At 32.9% G+C, this 20215-nt stretch overlaps 1 protein-coding gene across 1 annotated transcript; it reads right to left on the bottom strand.

Annotated features, from left to right (window-relative positions):
• Window positions 1-101: 101 nt before the first annotated feature.
• LOC111993963 (uncharacterized) lies at window positions 102-3475 on the bottom strand. The gene is made up of 3 exons (XM_065768709.1): window positions 3445-3475; window positions 2537-2986; window positions 102-547 (listed from the first exon to the last, which is right to left on the bottom strand). The coding sequence occupies exons 1-3, from the start codon at window positions 3473-3475 to the stop codon at window positions 102-104; spliced, it is 927 nt and encodes a 308-aa protein (XP_065624781.1).
• Window positions 3476-20215: the final 16740 nt, after the last annotated feature.

The raw sequence follows: 20215 nt of genomic DNA, 5'->3' as shown, positions 1-20215 counted from the left end.
TAATAAATGATCGATTATTCTAAAAGTTTAAACTATTGATGAATGGTGAACGCAATCATTATTTAATCAATATTCTAACAAAATAATTCAAAACTTACTACTCAAATCATATGACTAAATACCTTAAACCATAGTAATTCTCGCTGCATTTGAAGAGCTGCTCCTGATATGGCATTAAGCTTCTCTTCAGGTGCCAATCCTGCAGCTAAATGCAACATGTTGTTTCCATCTTCATTTATTCTATCTGCTAATAGATCTCTAATTGAGCCTACCACAAGTAAATTGAAGATGCTTTCATGGCGCTTCTCAACAGCAATATGAAATATGCTTCTCTTCTTGTCATCTATTTTCCATAATAGATCTAAGTCGAAATGAATAAGCTCAACCAAGAACTCCACGTTGCCTACTTCTGCTGCAATAAATAGAACTAATGAAAGCTCTGAGATTTCGTTTAAATTCTCAATGTCATCTTTGTAAGCTTGAAGACATTGTTTAAGTAGTTCATGAGCTTGAGATTGCTTTGACTTTTCTTCTTTTAACTTCAACCCTGGAATTGAAGTAGCCATACCAAAGTGAATTATAATTTAATAAAAGAATTGAATAGATTTAGGCTATAAAGAGTGAACATGCTACTGTGTTTCGTGTATTGTATATTATTGTTAGGGCAACAATAGATTCAATATAAATGAATACTTTTTCCTTTGAAACGTTTAGATTAAATAATTAAATTCATAATTTTCAAAAAGTTAATTTTTTGGAACAATTGGTAAGTTAACACAATATATCAGAAATCACATATAAATTATTTGGTTGCATTTTTATTACAAAGGTGACTATGAATAGGAGAAAGTTTTGACTATAACTCTTCTCAATATCTTTTTATTAGATGTAGTTTTTGACTAATTCACCATTATATTATATTTTCTTCTTAATCTGCTATGCTTACAAAATTTTTAAAAGATCAATGATTAATAACTATTTCATCAATAAAATGTTTGAAATTTAAGGGTCTTTTCGATACATTAACTTAAATACATGTTTTCAATTTTTAAACAACATTATACGTATTTTCATACACTTTTTCACTCACACGTATTTCCAAAAAAAATTAAAAACTATTATTTAAATACACGTATCAAACGAGCTCTAAGTTTTTGTAATATAAAATTCTGCATAAAATTAAGTTTATAAATCAAATAATAAATAATATTGATTGACACGAAATTTGATATAATTGATAAGAACATAAATAAAATTTAATTTAATAATGTTAATTTCTTTAGTGTGCATTGGCTTTTTGTTGGATTTAATCTCGGTGTTGCTCATGCTCTGTGAATTTTTTTGTTGGTTAGAGGAATTGAATTTTAGCTTTGGTTGATCTCCAAATATTGTATTGTGAATTCTCATTCATTTGTGGATAAATATATTTAGTTTATGGTTGACATTATTTATTACAAATGTAAAAATGTATTTACTGACAAGTTAGTTAATTTTTTTTTTTTTTATATAAATAATGTGATATCATATATATAGAGTATAGACATTATTGAATATAAAAAATAAAAATTTTATCATGAAATGAATTTTCTGTATATACAACATTATTGAGGAATATAGTCTATGCAGGATTTAAGAATTTTGAAGTTGGAATAACTCACATGGAATATTGAGGTGTCTCCTTAACAACCCTGGCCGACTTCCACTAACAAACGCTGAAGGATTGCGAGCTAACACATGCAATGTAGTCTCTTTAAGTTCGTCTTTAGCGGTAGCAAAATTAGGGTTGGCCTTGAGCATTTCCAAGGCTATTCCTGCATTATTTATTCCAATATATATATATATATATATATATATATACATATATGCAAAAAAAGAAAATCTTAAGAGGGAACACTTGGAATATTTCTATCATGAAAGGTATACTAGACAGAAAGCATGACATAATCATATTACAAAGACAATCAACATTTCCTTTTGATAATTTTTCCCCCTCTAGGGCCTCATGCACTTGTTTTCCCATACTAAGGCCAGGTTAAGGAACTTTTGTTTAGGAAACTCAATTGGTCTTAATTAGATAGTAATCTATTATGAAAAATCTCATCTATAATATATAATTGAAGCATTTGATTTTTTTTTTTTTTTATTTACTTCTTCTAATTTTGTTATATAATTTTTTAAAGCTCAAATTTTTTCTATATAACTATTTACTTATTCAAAAACCTAAATTTATCACTTATTCAGTTTTTTTGTATATCCAGGACATCCATGGTTCAAATTCTCTTTTTCTCATTATAATTATATAATTATAAATTAATTAATTAATTAACATTGGCCCTCAATGATGAGTGAAATTGTGTAAATTAAGCTATGATATATGTGTATATATATATATATATTTTTTTTTTTTTTTAAACTTTCAATCAACTCTAGAATGAAAAAATCAAACCATGAAGACCACCCCCTCAAAAAAAAAGCAAGAAATATTATAATTACTTTCATTTTTTTTACAAGAGTAATTATAATTACTTATGCTTACCGTATAAGCCACCCTTAACACAAGTGATAAATAATTCAGCTTGTTCATTTTCATCCCATTGGCAAACCATCTCATTAGTTTCAGAATAAAGAAACTGCACCATTTGACTGTGTCCTAACGAAGCAGCCATAAAGATTGGTTTCACCCCACTACCTAGGTTTGCCAGGTCTTTATTTTTCTCCACCATCACCTTGGCAATATTCACATTTCCGGTTGCAGCAGCGTAGGACAAGGCAGTGTTTCCAGCAATGTTTTCAACTTTTAGGTCGTCGCTACTCATCCCATTACTCACTAAATTCCTTACAAAGTCTTCCTTGTTTGCTACAGCAGCAACATGAAGTGTGGTTTCCTCTGCTTTGGTAATTTTTCTTTGAATTTCTTGCATGTTCTCAACAGATTTCCAGTCACCTTTTAGTGCAGCCAGGTAAAGCTTAGTGCGCTCAATACGGGCTGCTTCATGAATTATGTGTGAGAAAATTCTTCGTGTAATTAGTTAAAATCGTAGTGCAAATATTTAATTTAATAAAAAATATTTATCACTTTTCATGTTTTATTTTATGTTCCACTAATTCCAATAAGTCATATATCTTAATTTTTTGTTTTTCATTTTATATTTTAGTTACTTCATAATGTTGGAAAAGACATGATATATGACGATCTATATATAATTAGTAGAGTATACTAAAATGAAAATTGATTCTAAAACAATTAATTGAAGGTATATATAATTTAAGTGGAAAATTGATTCTAAAATAAAATTGACTGGAAAATTTGTTTTAATTTGAGAATGCAGTCTTAATAAAATTAATAATACTTGACTTTATTGATATCTTTGTCAGACATATCCATTTCTTGAAGAACTCATTGAATGCCTACATTATTAAACAATTGGAAAATAAAACATTTACCAGTCTCTGAATTGACATCATCTGTTGTCATTGCCACTTATCAGCTAGCCTTTGTGTACCTGAGATTGATGGAAGACGTCATTATTACATATATATATATATATATACACACTTCTTCTTTTTAAGAAAAGTATAAATTAATAAGAAATCCATATAATGTACGAAAAACTTAATAAAAATATGAATTTTTATTAATTTTTTGTCAAATAAAAATTTAATAATTATGATAGTTATTAATAAATAGTTTTTTTTTAATGATTTTATTTTGTATATAGAACTATCTATTATGATTTAGCAAGATTCAAGAAGAGTTTATATAAAAAATACAATTTAAACTAAATAAAAAAACAACATTTCCTTTACCATTATTAGGGTTGTCCAACCCACCCACTCGAACTTGACCTGAAACTATCAGATCTGATTGTTCCGGTAGTCGGACATGGGTCCCAACGTTAAAAACCCGACGCCGATGGGTCGGTTTCAGATCTTCTCCTTTAAAACCTGTGAAACCTGACCCGCTCGAAGACCATCAACTCCGGCCATTTTTTCCAAAATTTCGGCCACATTTTAGCTAAACCTATCGATTTCTAGCACGATATACATCGGATCTGACCAAACTAGTGATTTCTCCACACGACTTGGCAAAAATCTCGCCAGATCTGACAAGATCTCACTAGATCTTGGATGGATCTGGCAAGATCTTGTCGCGTTTTAGCAAAATTCCAGTGAGTTCCAATTTCACCTAAAACTGACAACTACCTCCCGGCAACACGAAAAGACAAACCTATTATTATTACGGGTCGATTGCAGGTTAGAAAATCACCCACCTAATCTTGTACAGGTCGCTTGCAAGTTGGGTACAAACTCAACCTGCTTATCCCATGGACAACCCTAACCATATTAATGTTTGTCACAATCTGCTGAAGATTTCTACAATGAGTGGTAGACAATTATTTTTACACGAATTTATCACTTTTTTCCCCCCCACTATTTGTAATTGACCACTTCAGAATGTGATCAATAATTATAACTCATATGAAAGTAATCATTATATTTAAATAAGCTAGCTACCACGAAACAAACATTATAAGCTAAAATTCTATTACATCTACTAATTAATAGGTGGTACAAAATTTTTTAAAACAACTACAACATTACCTTTTTTTTTTTTTTTTTTAAATCAAAGTTGAACCTGACATGTAAGCACTAGCATTGGGGGGGTGTGAACACCCCCAGTTGCTATTTTACAACCTAAGACAACCAAAATCCACTCCTTCTAAGTTTGTATACTTAAAAAAATTTGTAGCCTATGGATAGTAAGGTTGCATATATGCGACCTTACTATTCATAGGTTGTAAAGAAAAAAAAAATTTAATATTGTGGTTGTGTGTGAAGAGAAAAAGGGAGTGGAAAGAGAGAGAGAATAACACTTTTTATTATTTTATTAGGTAGTTTATATTATTTTATTGGGTTGTATATAAAAATAAAATGTGGGATGTAGGTTGAGCTGTAAAATAGGCTGGTAAAATAGATAAAGTAGTGTTTGAGGATGCAAAATAGGTTTTTTTTTTACATCCCTGAATGCTAGTGCGCTAATATAAAGGAAATGATATTAACATTGGTGTAGTTTTTCTTTTTCATTTGTAATAGAATAATTATATAAGTGTTGTTTATTATGAAATGAAAAAAAATACACACACATATATATTCTTAAAATTTTCTTTTAAAAAAAAAAAATCACTTTTTCTCTAAAAAAATAACCATTTTCTCAAATGCTTAAAGCATGAATGCTCAAATTAAACATGGAAATCATATAGCGCCACAAAACAGGTAGATGTTTTCATCATACAAAATATGAAAGAAGAAAAATGATAGGAGAAAATAAAAGAAGTGGATGCATGCATACATGTTAGTATGTTACATCTACCTGAAGAATGATTAAGGTCAAATGGATTAAGGAGCTGCCCTCAAAGATAAACCTCCAAATATAGTTAATACTTAGAAGGCAATTCCTCTGTACTGGAAGTGTGGACGTAATTGTTGAAGGGAAGAAAAGTTTGTGAATCAGTGGAATGGCGGACAATTCCAATGCCCAAGTCTATTTAATATTATGCAAGAAGTCAAAAAGAGAGTTAAAAAAAAAAAAAAACATTATCATACATATCATGATATCGTGTTAAACCTGAATTAAATTTGAACCGCGGGTAAAATTTAAATCTTATTCAAATTAGTTTCCAACTGTGGTCTAATTTTGTGCTATGATTCCAATTTAATTTTCTTAGTTTTGGTGTTAAGTGACCTATTCTTAGTACATTGTTCAATAGCCAAGGTGACAACTTCACCCACTTTGGTAAGATCACCTTACCATCATTATTGTTATATTGTGCATAAGCACGAGTTACAACCTAGTCAACAATCTTAATGTATTACAAAAGATGAATTAGCTAAGCCATGCCAATTATAATGTACTAGATGCAATTGATATTGGAGTAGTATTATATCCATAACATTTTCATAACAAAAATTAGGTCGTAATTTTTTAGTAGATCTCATTTAATTGAGTCCACCACGAATATTATCTTTTTATTTAGCACTAACAATTTGTCACCCAAAATTTGTTATAAAAATATTGTTACCTAACTTTATTCTTGATATAGGCTATTTCTTTGTAAGTCATGCATGGAACTCGTTCCCTTGTCCAATTCTTGTGACCAGTGATAATATCTTAGAGCATAAGTATTGATGGTGCTAAAAAGTCAGATTGCTAATTTTAACAACCAACATCACCACCAAAAAAAAAAAAATTACATTGTTATAGCCATTTCTAAATTTTTTACTAACTGAGCTACAGTGATCTGCTATCTATGGAAGATCACTGAAGCCCAAAACTATTTATAAAAACTAATATTTTATTCATGCTCCAATTAAATATAATCACATTTAATCTCCTTCGCATATTTTTTATCTACACTCTCCGCCTTTCCAGATTTTTTCTTTCTTCCCCAAATCGCCTCACCTTTCCAGATTTGCAGTGGATTTTTTTTAATTATTTTAATGAGTTTTTTTTATTTTATATTATTTTAATTGAAGTAGTAAAAAAATAGAACCGATGATGTTGAGTATGTTATAAAGTGGTGTGTTAAATAGATAAACAAGCTTTTGAGATGCTAAAAGCAAAAATATTTAGCTTCATTAATGTTAATGCTCTTAGTCATCAAATAAAAAATTTGAAATTTAATTTCTATTTATACCAAAAATTAATTGGTATCTTAACCTATTGATAAAAAGTAATTATTATAAAACATACTCCATATGTTTAAAATTAAAACGATGCAAACTCTCTCTCCTATTTCTCTTCCTTTTCCTTTTAACGAAATCCAAATCATTGCAGAAAATCCTTGCTGTTCCTCACTTTTGTTTTAACTCCATGCTCTTAGTCAAATTGGCAACCCTTTTTAGTCAATTGAAAAAGATTATTTTCCTCCATTAAGCAAATAAAAAAATAAAAGAAAGGAAAAGACTCTTTTCATCCGTTAATTTTGTCGACAGTCATGACTCACAACCAACTTAGTATAAAGCATTAGTAAAAATTAAAAAAAGAAAAAGAAATGAAAGGACTCTTTTCCTCCCTTAATTTTGTCGACAATCATGTGCTCACATGGACAACTATTTGTAAGTCATTTGGAAAGAATATTTTATTTTCCTTCTCCAATCCTTGTTGGGATTGTGATTTCACAGGAAGAGCGGAGGAAATTACCACTGCATTATACTAAATTGGTCAGTTGGAAATAAGTCTTTCATCGAATCCTTTTTGATAGTTGTGAATCTTTTGTTATCGTAGTCAATACGGGCAAAAGTCTTCCAGGAAGGCGACGAGAAAATTACCACTGCAGAATCTTAAGTTGGATCCCACAAAATTCCCGGACGCGATGACTACGTTACCCTTTTTTATTTTTATTTTTGTTTTTTTTTTTTTAATATTAACCACTAGTCCATAGTAAATCAAGATCTAATTAACTAGATACCGTCACCCATTTTTATGAGAGGGGCTTAAGTCGTTCTTAATCTGTATTTAATTTTTATTTGTAGATTTTAATTGAAAGCTCGAAAATGTGTTGAAAACACAAGAGCTGTTTAGACCTTCCAAATTAAAGTTACGGTTTGATAGATTTTACACTAACTTAATACTAAGTGCAGAATGGTGTAAATGTGAGCGAATAAACAAACAAACTACTCTAATCCATAATCATGACAACACGGCAGTAAAATGAAATGTAAAAGAGTAGGGAAGAGAAATGCAAACACAAGATAACACGTCAATGTGCTATCGAAAAGGAAACCAAAAAATTCGGCAAAAAACCTCTCTGCCGGCCTCCAAGCGGTAATTGATCTACTAGATAATCAATTGGGATACATGGGTTAGCAAGAGATCCTTTAAGCCTAATCTACCCGATGTACCTAAACCCTCCAAGCTCCTACTCCAACAAGGCTTTTCGGAACCGTGTCTTGTCTAACTCTCTAGATCCCGCAACAAGCTCCATGTTACATCTGTCATCCTTGACTTCTTCCAATACTTCCCAGCAGCACCAAAACCTCACTTGACACTTTGAAAGGGTGCGGTGAGTGTTTGGGTTATCAACCTCTCAATGGTATGGAAATGAAGAGGTAGGAGTTAAGGAAAATCCACAAGCAATTATGTAGAGAAATGTGGGTATAACAATCTTTAACTCTCAAGGTTTGGAGTCAGGATTTTCTCTCAGAAGCACTTCTTAACATTTGTGGGTAATGTGAGTATATATAGTGTGGGTACAGAAAGTGTGTATTAGATATAACAGTCTACTAAAACAGAATGTTTCGTGGGTGTCTCGCGGGAAGGCCTTACCCGCGAGCTACTCGCGAAACACAGATTTCTCCATCCTGTCTTGACTCTTCGCATTTCAGCATGTGCAGGTCACATGGATCACTTCGCGGGATGCAAAGTCACGAGCTACCCGCGAAAACCTCTTCAGTTTTCAATTGCTTGAGTCTTCACACACTCTCTCTCTATCACACAACCCTTATAATAAAATCTTACAATAAATACAAGGTACAAAAGATTGAATAAAATTACAATCAAATTTGGCACGGAATAAAAGCCAACAAAATATATAGTTGTAAATTACAACTTTACAATCTCCCGCTTTGGCTATTCTGTGACAAAATCCTTAAAACAGACTCTAGACTTAAACGTGAGTTTGAGAATAGTGGCAAAACTCGCTCACACCTAATCTAGAAGTTATGAAACACTTGCACGTATACACCTGTAACCTGAAACACTTGCACACAAACAAAATTTCCATTAAGCTTATGACAAGTTGAATACATGGTATGTATATGAGCAAGTAAAGTGTGATCAAGTTTGTAAACACTATAAACATGTAAGCATATCTTGATCAAATAGGAACAGTCATTAAAGAATTACTACAATGAACATTTAGCTAGTAAATGCTCATCCGAACACATAATGCAATTAAGAACAATCTCAAGAATCAATTACATGTCTAACACTCAACCAATGCAAAATACGCGAAGTATTTGCATCTAGGATACAAAATCCTACTAAGGATACAAGAGTGAGGTACTTAAGACATATTAGCAATATCTTAAAAGTACAAAAAAATGCTACAAAGCATTGAGATGATCACAAATACTGAATATAAACTGAAATTAAAAACAGAGTAATAAAGCTTTAAAACAAAAGCAATAAAAACAATAAATAAATAAACAAACAACAGTTATGAAGTTGTGTGTTAGCTTTTTCTTTTCCTTTTGAGCTCACAAAAACTCCCCCTTTCACTATGCACACTTCCCTTCTTGTGATGCTCTTCCCTTTATTGTATGCTATTGTCCAATCTATACATTCTATACAAGGAGTACGCTCTCCCCCTTTTTGGCACGAATAGCTAAAGACTCTCCTCTAACTTGCGTTGAATCTCATCTAGCTGTGTCTCAATGGCAGTAAGGCTCATTTGAACTTGGTTGTTTGTGGAGTAGATGACATTTGCAAGTCCTGGCACACACTTATGCAAATCTTCAACCAAAATAGTGAACCGGTCGGCGTGAGAGCCAGATTGACTTGGCTGAGTGCTAATAGTCGGAGGCTCAGGAATGTGAGAAGATGTGGTCTCGGTATGCCCCGGGGTAGTGTGAGCAACTGATCCATGACCTGAGTGAGTGATATGTTGAACAGATTCACCTTTTAGTGGTATGGACAGATTTTGCTTTTGCCGCTCAGCAGAAAAATGACTTTTGCTCTTTTGAAGAGAGGATATAGAAATTGGGCAACGACGAACTAAGATCTTTCCATCTTTTGGTGGACGAACTCCTTCATGCAACATGATTTTCATGAGAAGACTGCAGAATGAAAGACACATTTTTGCTGCTGTTCACGCTGTTGATTTTCGTATAGTCTGGAAGATATGAGCATAAATGTCAATTGGAGTTCTTGTGATGAGATCACACAAGAACTGTGCACGTCCAAGATTGATGAATCTTGTGTTGGACAGTGGATATAGATTGAAGAACATAATGAAGGTGAGAGAATATAGTTCAGGTTTGAACTTTATTGTTCTAATGGATGTGCCTTTTGCTGAGACTTTATGTTCATCTCTAGGAATATGAAGAATATCTGTCACTGCAGGAAGTCTGTCATCATATGGAGAGCTATCCACATTTGTAGGTTGAGTGATACAAAGAAGCTTTGCAAGGTAGTCCGGAGTGATGATGAACTCTTTTCCTCGAACCCAACACTGTAGTTCTACTCTAGTGAATCTTGCATTTGAGTAAAACTCCTTAACCAATTCATTAATCGGATCCTCGAAGTTTCCGAATAATTCAGCCTAATCCTTGTTTGCAAAAATCCTAGGGATAAATGTAGATCCTAAGGTGTCAAACTAGACAATACATTCTACCACAGTGGGGACATCCTGAAAAATGTTGGAGAAGGTCTGAGAATCCAAGGGAATCTTGAATCTCTCGCTGTTTGAAACTTCAGATGAGTGTCGTGTCCTTTTTGACACTGGTGATGATGTGAGGTCAATTATAGGGTCTTTACAGTGAGAAGAACGACGATACATCTGCACAAATGAACACACAACAAAGAAACAAATGCAAAATAAAAAGAACAGACCACAAAACTTGATTAGATCCAAGTTAGTCCAAAACATAAGTAAAACATTTAAAAACAGAGCATACTCAACTCAAAACAAAGCAAACAAACTGAAAACAGCATGCTAAAATTGATGGAACATGTAAACATAAACACAGTGCATGAATTTAAGTGATTGTGCATGTGCTGATGCATGTGAGTGTAGCATGAGGTGCATGGGGTGTGCCTAGAGAATGCCTAGTGTGTGCCTAGAAGGTGCATGGCATGGCATTGTGAGGCATAAAATGGGCACAGTGTGTAAAACACACACCCATTGACCAATACATGTTAAACATGTTCAATCAAGAATAACCCAAGCAATGGAGCTCATTTGAGTCCACTATAACACAAAAATGTCACATGGACATTTTGTCAAACATCTAACATGCAACAGTGCACTACACTGATGAACAATGCGTGAACAAGATGAATTTTGCCTCAATGCATGCTAAGAATGCCACATGGGGCCAACACAAAAACAAACACACCAAATGGGACTCAGCCCAATCAATATTTTGAAAAAAATTTCACAAAGATAAAAACCCCAACCCCTTTTTTAAAAACCCCCAATTTTTAAAACCCTAAGCTAAAATCTGCAAAATTTAAGACAAAAGTGAAATCAATGTTTAGGAAAACATACCTTGAAGTGATTTTGCAGAGATTTTTGCTTGGAAATGATGGGGTTTGAGTGAAAATAATATTTAGGTTGAAGGGGGTTCGAGAGAGGTAGTGCGAGGGAAATGAGAGAGTGTTTGAAAAACTGTCACACCTACCTTATAAAACTGGAAACATGCATTTTTCGTGGGTTAGGCAGTCGTGAGATTAGTCACGAGACACACTGAAGCTTTCGCAAGAAGCATTTAGTATCGAAACAATCATGAGACAGTCGCGATAGCCTCTATATGAAATTGAAAATTTTCCAGTTTTTTGCCTAAAAACCATTTCACGAGAAGGGTTTAGTCTCGAAATACTCGCGAGGTTGTAGCAAAACTCTCTGAATGAAAATGTGATTTTCTAATTTCCCTTAAACACATTTCACGGAAAGCTCTAAGTCACGAGATTCTCACGAAACAGCTTCTGAACCAGTTTTTGAAGAAAAACATAAAAATGCATTTTAAACAAAAACTAAAAGCACGAAAGTATTAAAAAACTTTCCAAAACATATAAAGTACTCAAAAATATTTTTGGGTTTGACCAGTAAGTGCTTGAGCATATACGTTACATTTGAACATGTACAATCACACAAATGAGATAAGCATTAATTGAATCAAAGTCTAGTGTGTTGTGGGTGAGTATCAAATGTGGAATAGTCCTTAGACCAGAGTGAAACTTCAATGATCAATTCAATTAAGTTATACATAACTGATACTAAGTTAAGTGGACTTTCTCAATTATAGAAATGAGTATATATGACCTCCCACAAGAGAATGATTACAAGACATAAAAGCTTTTCATTTGGCTTCTGCATAAAACATAACATTTGATACTTTTTGGATAATACATCTCTTTTTGAGATCAGTGCTTGAAATTTTTGATATTTCAACATTGAGAGGTAACGCCTTTGGCTTTTTGAGCACCATACATTTCAATACAAAAGTCGCTTTCTCTTTTTCCTAGTCAAATACTAGTATGTGCGACAGGCTTTTGCAGCTCATTATCTCTTTTTATTTGGAGATTTACATTTAGTGAGCTCTATTGCAAAAACATAAAAGTAAAGGTGGCAAGATATATAGATACAAGTCTATGCAAGTATCAAGAGCATCAAGATTATTGACTAATCATTCATGGTAAGCTTGAAGATCTATTTACAACAATCACACATAGTTTTCAAGAATTCTTCCACACAGATATATGTGCATTCAGAACAAGTTAAACACGTAAATGCACTATGCCATTAATACGAAGGTACTAGGCCAAACTCACATGTGATATGCACAACATAAACGATCAAACTTTTTGAAGATTTTTCAATTTTTATGGGTTTTTGAATTTTTGAACACACTAAAAAATAAAACAAGTAAAGTAAGATCAACAAAAACAGGTATAAACCAAAACAAGGAAAAGAAACATGCCTTAAACTAGAAGCAATTGACACAAATTAAATTATGCATGTCATGATGCATGAACATATACCATCAGTTCTTTGGCTTTTACAAACTTCACTTCCTTGGAAACATTGACAGCTGAACTACTCTCTCCAGTATATCCCAATTCGCTTTTGTCGGAGAAAGGTTTTTGATGAGCAAGTACTTCATCAAGTTTCTTGGAGGAAACACACTCTACTTTAGCATTGGCTTGAACCACTTCAAACTCAGGGAATTTTATCTTTGAGTAGGCTTCTATCAGCTCTCCATTCAACGTCTCTATTTCACATTTGGCCTCCTTGTATTGCACTAGGAGACTTCTATAATTCTCATCTGCCTTCTTCATCCTTTTAACAGGTGCCTTCGCCACCCTTGTATATTCTCTTGACTTCTCAAGGAAAGAATTGTAGTTTTCTTGAAGTCCCACTGCACTTTCATTTTCTACAGCATCAGATTCTTCTACTACTCCCATTGACTCCACTTCACTATGTTCCCTGAGCTCTTCTACTAGCAAACTCAAGTCTTTCGAGGACTTAACATGAACAATAGTTATAAAAGCAGAGTAATTCCCTTCTCCATCACAACTCTCTTCTGAATCTAAATTGGAAGAATCCGAATCACTAAGTGTTGTGGCATATGCCTTGCCATTCCCTTTTAGATAGTTGGGACACTCCTTCTTGAGATGTCCATGACTATTGCATTCATAACACACAATGCCTTGAAAGGATTGAGTATCCTTCCCATCTTTCTTCTTAAATTCCTTCCTATCACCTTTGGACGATGAAAACTTCCCTCTGCTGAACGGTTTCCCATTGTTCTTCATCTTCAGAAATTTTTAGAAGTTCTTTGCTAGGAATGCTACCTCCTTCTCCACATCATCTTCTTTAGAGGAATCATCCATTTTTTTAATGATAGTTTTAAGAGTAAGAGATTTACTCGACTTATGAGAAGGCAGTCCTAGCTCATAGGTTTGAAGAGATCCAATGAGCTTTTAGATTTTGATCTCATCCAAATCTTTACTTTCCTCTATAACTGTGACTTTTGCGTGGAAGCTCTCTGGCAATGATCGAAGAATTTTCCTCACTATCTTTGAGTCCTCCATTTTCTCACCCAAGTAGAACTTGCCAATAACCACCTCGTTCAGCTTGCTATAGAATGAATCGAATGACTCTTCTTCACTCATTATCAGCTCTTCAAATCGAGTGGTTAGCATCTGCAACTTAGTATCCTTCACCTTCTTCGTGCCTTCATAGGTGATCTCCAATATCTCCCAAGTTTCCTTGGCAATTGTTATGTGAGAAATCCTATGAAACTCATCTGGAGAAACACAATAAAAAATTACATTCAAAACTTTACTGTTAGCGTTAGCTGCCGTAAGTGCTGCCTTATCCTAAGTAGATTTAGTGGCCTCCAGCCTAGTCCATTCTACTTTTACCGCATCCCAAAAATTATTATCAATTAAACACAAGAATGCCCCCATTCGGACTTTCCAAAAGGCATAGTTACTACAATCAAAATATGGTGGAACATTTAAGGACTGAGATCGGTCCATCTCAAACGGGGTCAATGATTGCACTAAGGTAATTAAACCATAGCTAGTGTACTCATTCTGATACCAATTGAAAACTTGAAAATGTGTTGAAAACACAAGAGCTGTTTAGACCCCCTAAATTAAAGTTACGGCTCGATAGATTTTACACTAACTTAATACTAAGAGCGGAATAGTATAAATGCGAGCAAATAAACAAACAAGCCATTCTAATCCATAATCATGACAACACAGCAGTAAAATGAAATGTAAAAGAGTAAGGAAGAGAGATGCAAACACAAGATAACACGTCGATTTGTTATCGAAGAGGAAACCAAAGAACTCGGCGAAAAACCTCTCCGCCGCCCTCCAAGTGGTAATCGATCCAATAGACAATTAGTTGGGATATATGGATTAGCAAGAAACCCTCCAAGCTTAATCTACCCGATGTACCTAAGTCCTCCAAGCTCCTACTCCAATAAAGCTTCTCGGAACCGTGTCTTGTCTAGCTCTCCAGATCCCTCAACAAGCTCCATGTTGCATCTGCCATCCTTGGCTTCTTCAAATGCTTCATAGTAGTACCAAAACCTCACTTGATACTTTGAAAGGATGTGGTAAGTGTTTGGGTTATCAACCTCTCAATGGTATGGAAATGGAAAGGTAGGAGTTGAGGAAAATCCACAATCAATTGTGTAAAGAAATGTGAGTATAACAATCTCTAACTCTCAAGGTTTATTGCTAGGGTTTTCTCTCAAAAGCACTCTTCAACATTTATGGATAATGTGGGTATATATAGTGTGGGTACAAAAAGTGTGTATCAGATATGACCGTTTGGCAAAACAAAATGTTTTGCGGGTGTCTCGCGAGAAGGCTTTACCCACAAGCTACTCGCAAAACACAGCTATCTCCATCCTGTCCCGACTCTTCGCATTCCAACATGTGCAGGTCACATGGATAACTTCGCGGGATGCTAAGTTGTGAGCTACCTGCGAAAACCTCTTTAGTCTTCAATTACTTGAGTCTTCACACACACTCTCTCTCTATCACACAACCCTTACAATAAAATCCCATAATAAATACAGGGTACAAAAGATTGAATAAAATTACAATCAAATTTAGCACGGAATAAAAGCCAACAAAACATATAGTTGTAAATTACAACTTTACATTAATTAACTCAACTGGTTAGTTTCTTGTCATTGAATATGAAATTTGGAGTTTAAGTTCTGCTTACACAAAAAATCGATTGGTATTTTGGTCTGATGATAAATAGTAATTATCAAGAACAAACTTTATATGTTTGAAACAAAAATGATAGAAACTCTCTCTCCTATTTCTCTTCCTTTTCTTGTATCAAAATCCACATCATTGCAGAAAAACCTTGTTGTTCATCACTTTCATTTTTACTAATCATCATTGCCACCGCCAGCGATAACTTTAAACTTTCATCCTTCTATCTCTCTCTTTAGCCCTCTATCTCTTTAAACACTCAAAAAATATCAGTTTTGGGAATTTGATCTAGTGAGATAAGAAAGAGAGAGTGGCTTTTAGAGAGGGGATGTGAGTCTAGAAGCCACCGTCACTGATGATAGTAATGAGCTCTAGGAATCGATTGGGTACGGCTATGGGTTTTTATGCTGATTTAGGTTTTATTTTTATTATATCTTGTATTTAAGAGGGTGTGATTAGGTATCTTATGCTCTTTTATTTTTTATTTTTTATTTTTTTTTATGTGTAAAAATTTGATGTGTCACATTATGTTGGGAAATTTAGACCTCGGTTGATAGAATTAATAAGTTTTAAACCCAAGTTGTTAATCAGATTTATTATGAATAAAACTTGTTAAAACAAACAAACATTAATATCATGTCAAAATCATGCAGTGAAAAAATAAATAAAACAAGATATGATGACCCAGGAAAACCAATGAAACAAACTAGTTTCACAGTAAAAAAACCTGGGGGAAAATTTTCCCGAAAAGCAATCCACTATAGTAAAGAGAAGTTTCAGATCTAGTACAAAACCTTTGTCCTTAGACTTTACAATCCATGTAGATGAACTTACAGCAGAAACCTTCTACTGTTTCAGAATCTCTGAACTCTTCAATATATGAATGCCACCCTTTGATGCACGGATCCCAGTACGTGACTAACCAATGATGCACAGCTCCCATCACGTGACTAACACACCAACTTGAAGAAGATTGTTGGTTGCAAAGTTCTTCACTTCATCAACAATGAAGATCAAGAAGCACTTGGTAACAAAATCCTAAGGCGCAAAGACGCCGTAACTTCTTTTAGAGAGAATAAGGCATCGGTGACCTTTTGCATATGTTCTTCTTGTATTCTCTTATGTGACGGCCTCTAAAATAAACCTTATATAGGTCTAGGGTTGTGAGAAAATAAACCCTACAAATACATGTCAGCACGGGTTGAAAATCAAATCTAAAAATTTGAATTCCCCTTTACCTCGATCGATCGAAAGGTATCGAGGAGGTGTCAAGCTTTAAACTTCGACAGATACAACTATCGAGAAGCTATCGAGGAGCTGTCGAGGGGATAGAAGATTTCTCAATTAATCTACCAGCTGTTGAGAAGGTGTTGAGATTGCAATAACAATCAACTGAAAAGCTCAATAAATAGCCTAGCTGTTGGGAGGTGTCAAGAAGCTATCAAGCTATCTGTCTGTAGGTGTCGAGCTATCTGTCTAGCTTTATTGAACAACTTTTCTTCACTTGTTTTTTGGTCCAATCTTCATGGCTTTAATATTAGACTTGAACAACATGTTTCTTGAAGTATTAAACACATTCTAAATCTAACCAATTACAAGTAAAGTGCGTTTTGTCAAAGGATTAGTCAACTACATAAAATAGTGACATATGTTCCTAACAAGTGAATCACATATGTCTTAACACATTACTATTGGATGATGCAAACAAGGCCTTTTACACAATGTCCAAATTGAATTTAAAACTTGGAATTTTTGAAAGCATGAAAAAAGAAATTATATCTCTAGATGTAGCGTATAAAATAGCGAGGCTTCAATATATAAATTCACTGTCAATATTCTTTAGTTTATTTATTTCCGCCAATGAAAAGTTGGATTTACTTTTACTTATTAACTGAAAATTATTTTCAATAAAGTTATATAACTAACTCAACAAAGTTTGTGTGTATTTGGCAAATTAACTAACTAAGCTAGAACATTAAAATTGAGTTCAATTTTTAAGCTTGAGTTTAACTCAATATAATCTTGATAGCAAAGTAAACTAAATAAGCTTCAATATCTTAATGCTTGACTCATTTACAACTCAAATAAAGAGAGAGGTCTAAGACATTACACAATGTGTAGGATCTACTAAATGGTAAGAAGTCTAAGAATTATGAAAATCAAGTTTTAGCCCATGCAATGCGCGACGTATGTTGTAATGGAATGCTAATAATTGATATGTCGGATAAATATATTATTAAATACATTTTTAACCATTTAACTTAGTTCCCAAGAGTTTCATGGCTCAAGGCATTTCTTGGTATTTCCAATGGAAACATTTATAATTCACATCCTCCTCTTCTAATTATCAAATTATATATATAAAAATACCCTATAACTTATGGAACTATAAATTCAATTTAAATACAAAATTTTAGAAATTTTAAATTAAAGTGTTCAATTAGGAACAACTTATCTAGTTTTTTGATGAAAAGTTTTCGCTGGAAGTGCTATAGATAAAAAGTAAAAACTAAATAAAATAAGTATATGACTCATGTGGGATCCATAAATAGAAGAAAAAATAAGTAATAAGTTAGCTTATAATTAAAATCCAAACACATATTAAGTCATACACTTTCCAAAACATTTACTTATTTATTTATTGAAATACAGCTTTGAAATACAATATTGTGTGGCATAGAGTGAAATAGTGTACTACAAAAAACGCGGGCTATAGCCGCGTTTTTTTTAGCTACATTTACAAAGAATGCGGCTATAGCTAACCTATAGCCGTGTTTTTTAGAAATGCAGCTTAAACTATTGACCTTTAGCCGCGTTTATAGGTGTTTATACTTGCATTTTTCGATAGGGCCTATTGTTGTGTTTAGAAAGTGTGGCTATAGGTCTAGCTGAATAATTTTTTATTTTTCTAAAGGAGGACTTTTACCCGCGTTTAAAAAGCGCGGCCATAGCCAACCTAAAGCAGTATTTTTGAGAAACACGACCTAAAATCTTGACCTATAGCTGTGTTTTTAAAACGTGGCTATAAGTCCAACCATTTTTTTTTTTTTGAAAAAGAGGACCTATAGCTACATTTAAAAAATGCAGCCATATTTAACATAAAGTTGCTTTTCAAAGAAACACGACTTAAAATCCTGACCTATAGCCGCGTTTTTAAAGCGTGGCTATAGGTCCAACCGAAATTTTATATTTTTGAAGAGGACCTATACTTGCGTTTAAAAAATGTGGTCATAGCCAACCTAAAGCCATTGACACATAAAAGGTGCCAACCAATTAAACTATAAGACCTTAAGCAATTGAAAAGTATTTAAATTTGATATACAGAGTTTAATTTGAAACTATAGACATGCAAGCTCTTGATATTTTCATTTTCACTTTTTTTTAAGGAATGGGGTTAGAGCTTGGCACATTTTTTATTTTCATTTAAAAATAAAAATAAAAATTCATCTATTATGGTTTGGAAGAGTAGTTTTAATGATATAACATTTTTCATAATAGTTTTTTGAGAATGAATTTTTTTTTTTCATAATAGTTGACGTGACTTTTTATGATTAAAGCAATATTACTATTACCTTTGTCTATTATTTTCATTTTCATTTTTACGTATCAATCATTACAAAGTATGTCATTTGATGAGCAGGGCTGGCTAAACAATGGATGCAATTGATGCAATTGCTTAAGACCCCCAAATAAAAGAAGGCTCTCACTTGTAAAAAAAAATTATATATATATATATATATTATATTTATCTATATATTTCAATTATAAATTTTTTTTGGTCATTTTATTAGTTAATAAAATGCATTAAAAATGGCCAATTTTATCCTAAATTGTAGAAGATTAAAAAGGAAAAAAACAATGCATAGTTTGCTCACTGTCACACTCCATAGTGACAGTGCACATTGCAGACAACTTGATACTTGATAGAATAATAACCTGATAGGACTCAACTATTAAGTAAATAATATTTTATAATCTAAAAAATTTGAAATCAATTTCATAGCTACTGTGCAAGTACAAGAGATCTCTGCATATAGCTATTAGCTTGCCCCCACCCACACGGCTACGCTGCCTACTCACTCACTAACCCAGTAACCCACCCACACGGGCCACACCCACACCCACACCCAATGTATACCCACTCAAATTAATATATATATATATATATATATATTGGGTAAATTCCACAAACCACCCTGAGGTTTGTGATAATACCAACTAATAATACCAACTAATAATTATACCCACACGGGCCTACTCACTGACATTACTTTTTTTACCTACCAATAATATCTTATCAGATAAGATTTGTTATGAAAATATTGTGATCATAACATTATTTCAAAAATAATTTTAGCCCCCCAAACATAATTCTCAACCTCTTAAAAAAAAAAAAGGCTTATATAACAATAAAATAACCCAAATAAAAACAAAAACTAGACCAAACAATAGCAAGTGAACAAATTATTCAATAGAAAGCCTATTTAAAAACAAAGAAAAATAAAAATAAAAATAAAAATAAAAATCCCTAATCATTTGAATTTGTAATTCCTTCAAATGGAAAAAAAAAAAAAACAAAGATCCCAAATCATTCGAAATTGAAATTTGTTCAACTTGTTACATAAAAATAATTTATAATTTCATTTTTCCTTAAGAGAAATATTGTGGCCGTGAATTCTCTTTGGCAATGTTAGTAGTGATATTCTCTTTGGCTTTGCAATCACAACAATTTTGTTCTCATTA

This window comes from Quercus suber, unplaced genomic scaffold (genome assembly GCF_002906115.3).
Source record: "Quercus suber isolate HL8 unplaced genomic scaffold, Cork oak 2.0 scaffold_989, whole genome shotgun sequence".
Taxonomy (NCBI): Eukaryota; Viridiplantae; Streptophyta; class Magnoliopsida; order Fagales; family Fagaceae; genus Quercus; species Quercus suber.
This window is presented reverse-complemented; position numbering and strand designations above follow the sequence as displayed.

Bases quoted from the DNA above. Each gene is read 5' to 3' on its own strand.
- LOC111993963 (XM_065768709.1), bottom strand. From the start codon at position 3,475: ATGACAACAGATGATGTCAATTCAGAGACTG. The intron at 2,987-3,444 runs GTAAATGTTTTA...TTCATGAAGCAG, and splicing joins TGATGTCAATTCAGAGACTG to CCCGTATTGAGCGCACTAAG. The intron at 548-2,536 runs GTAAGCATAAGT...CTTCAATTCCAG, and splicing joins TGTTAAGGGTGGCTTATACG to GGTTGAAGTTAAAAGAAGAA.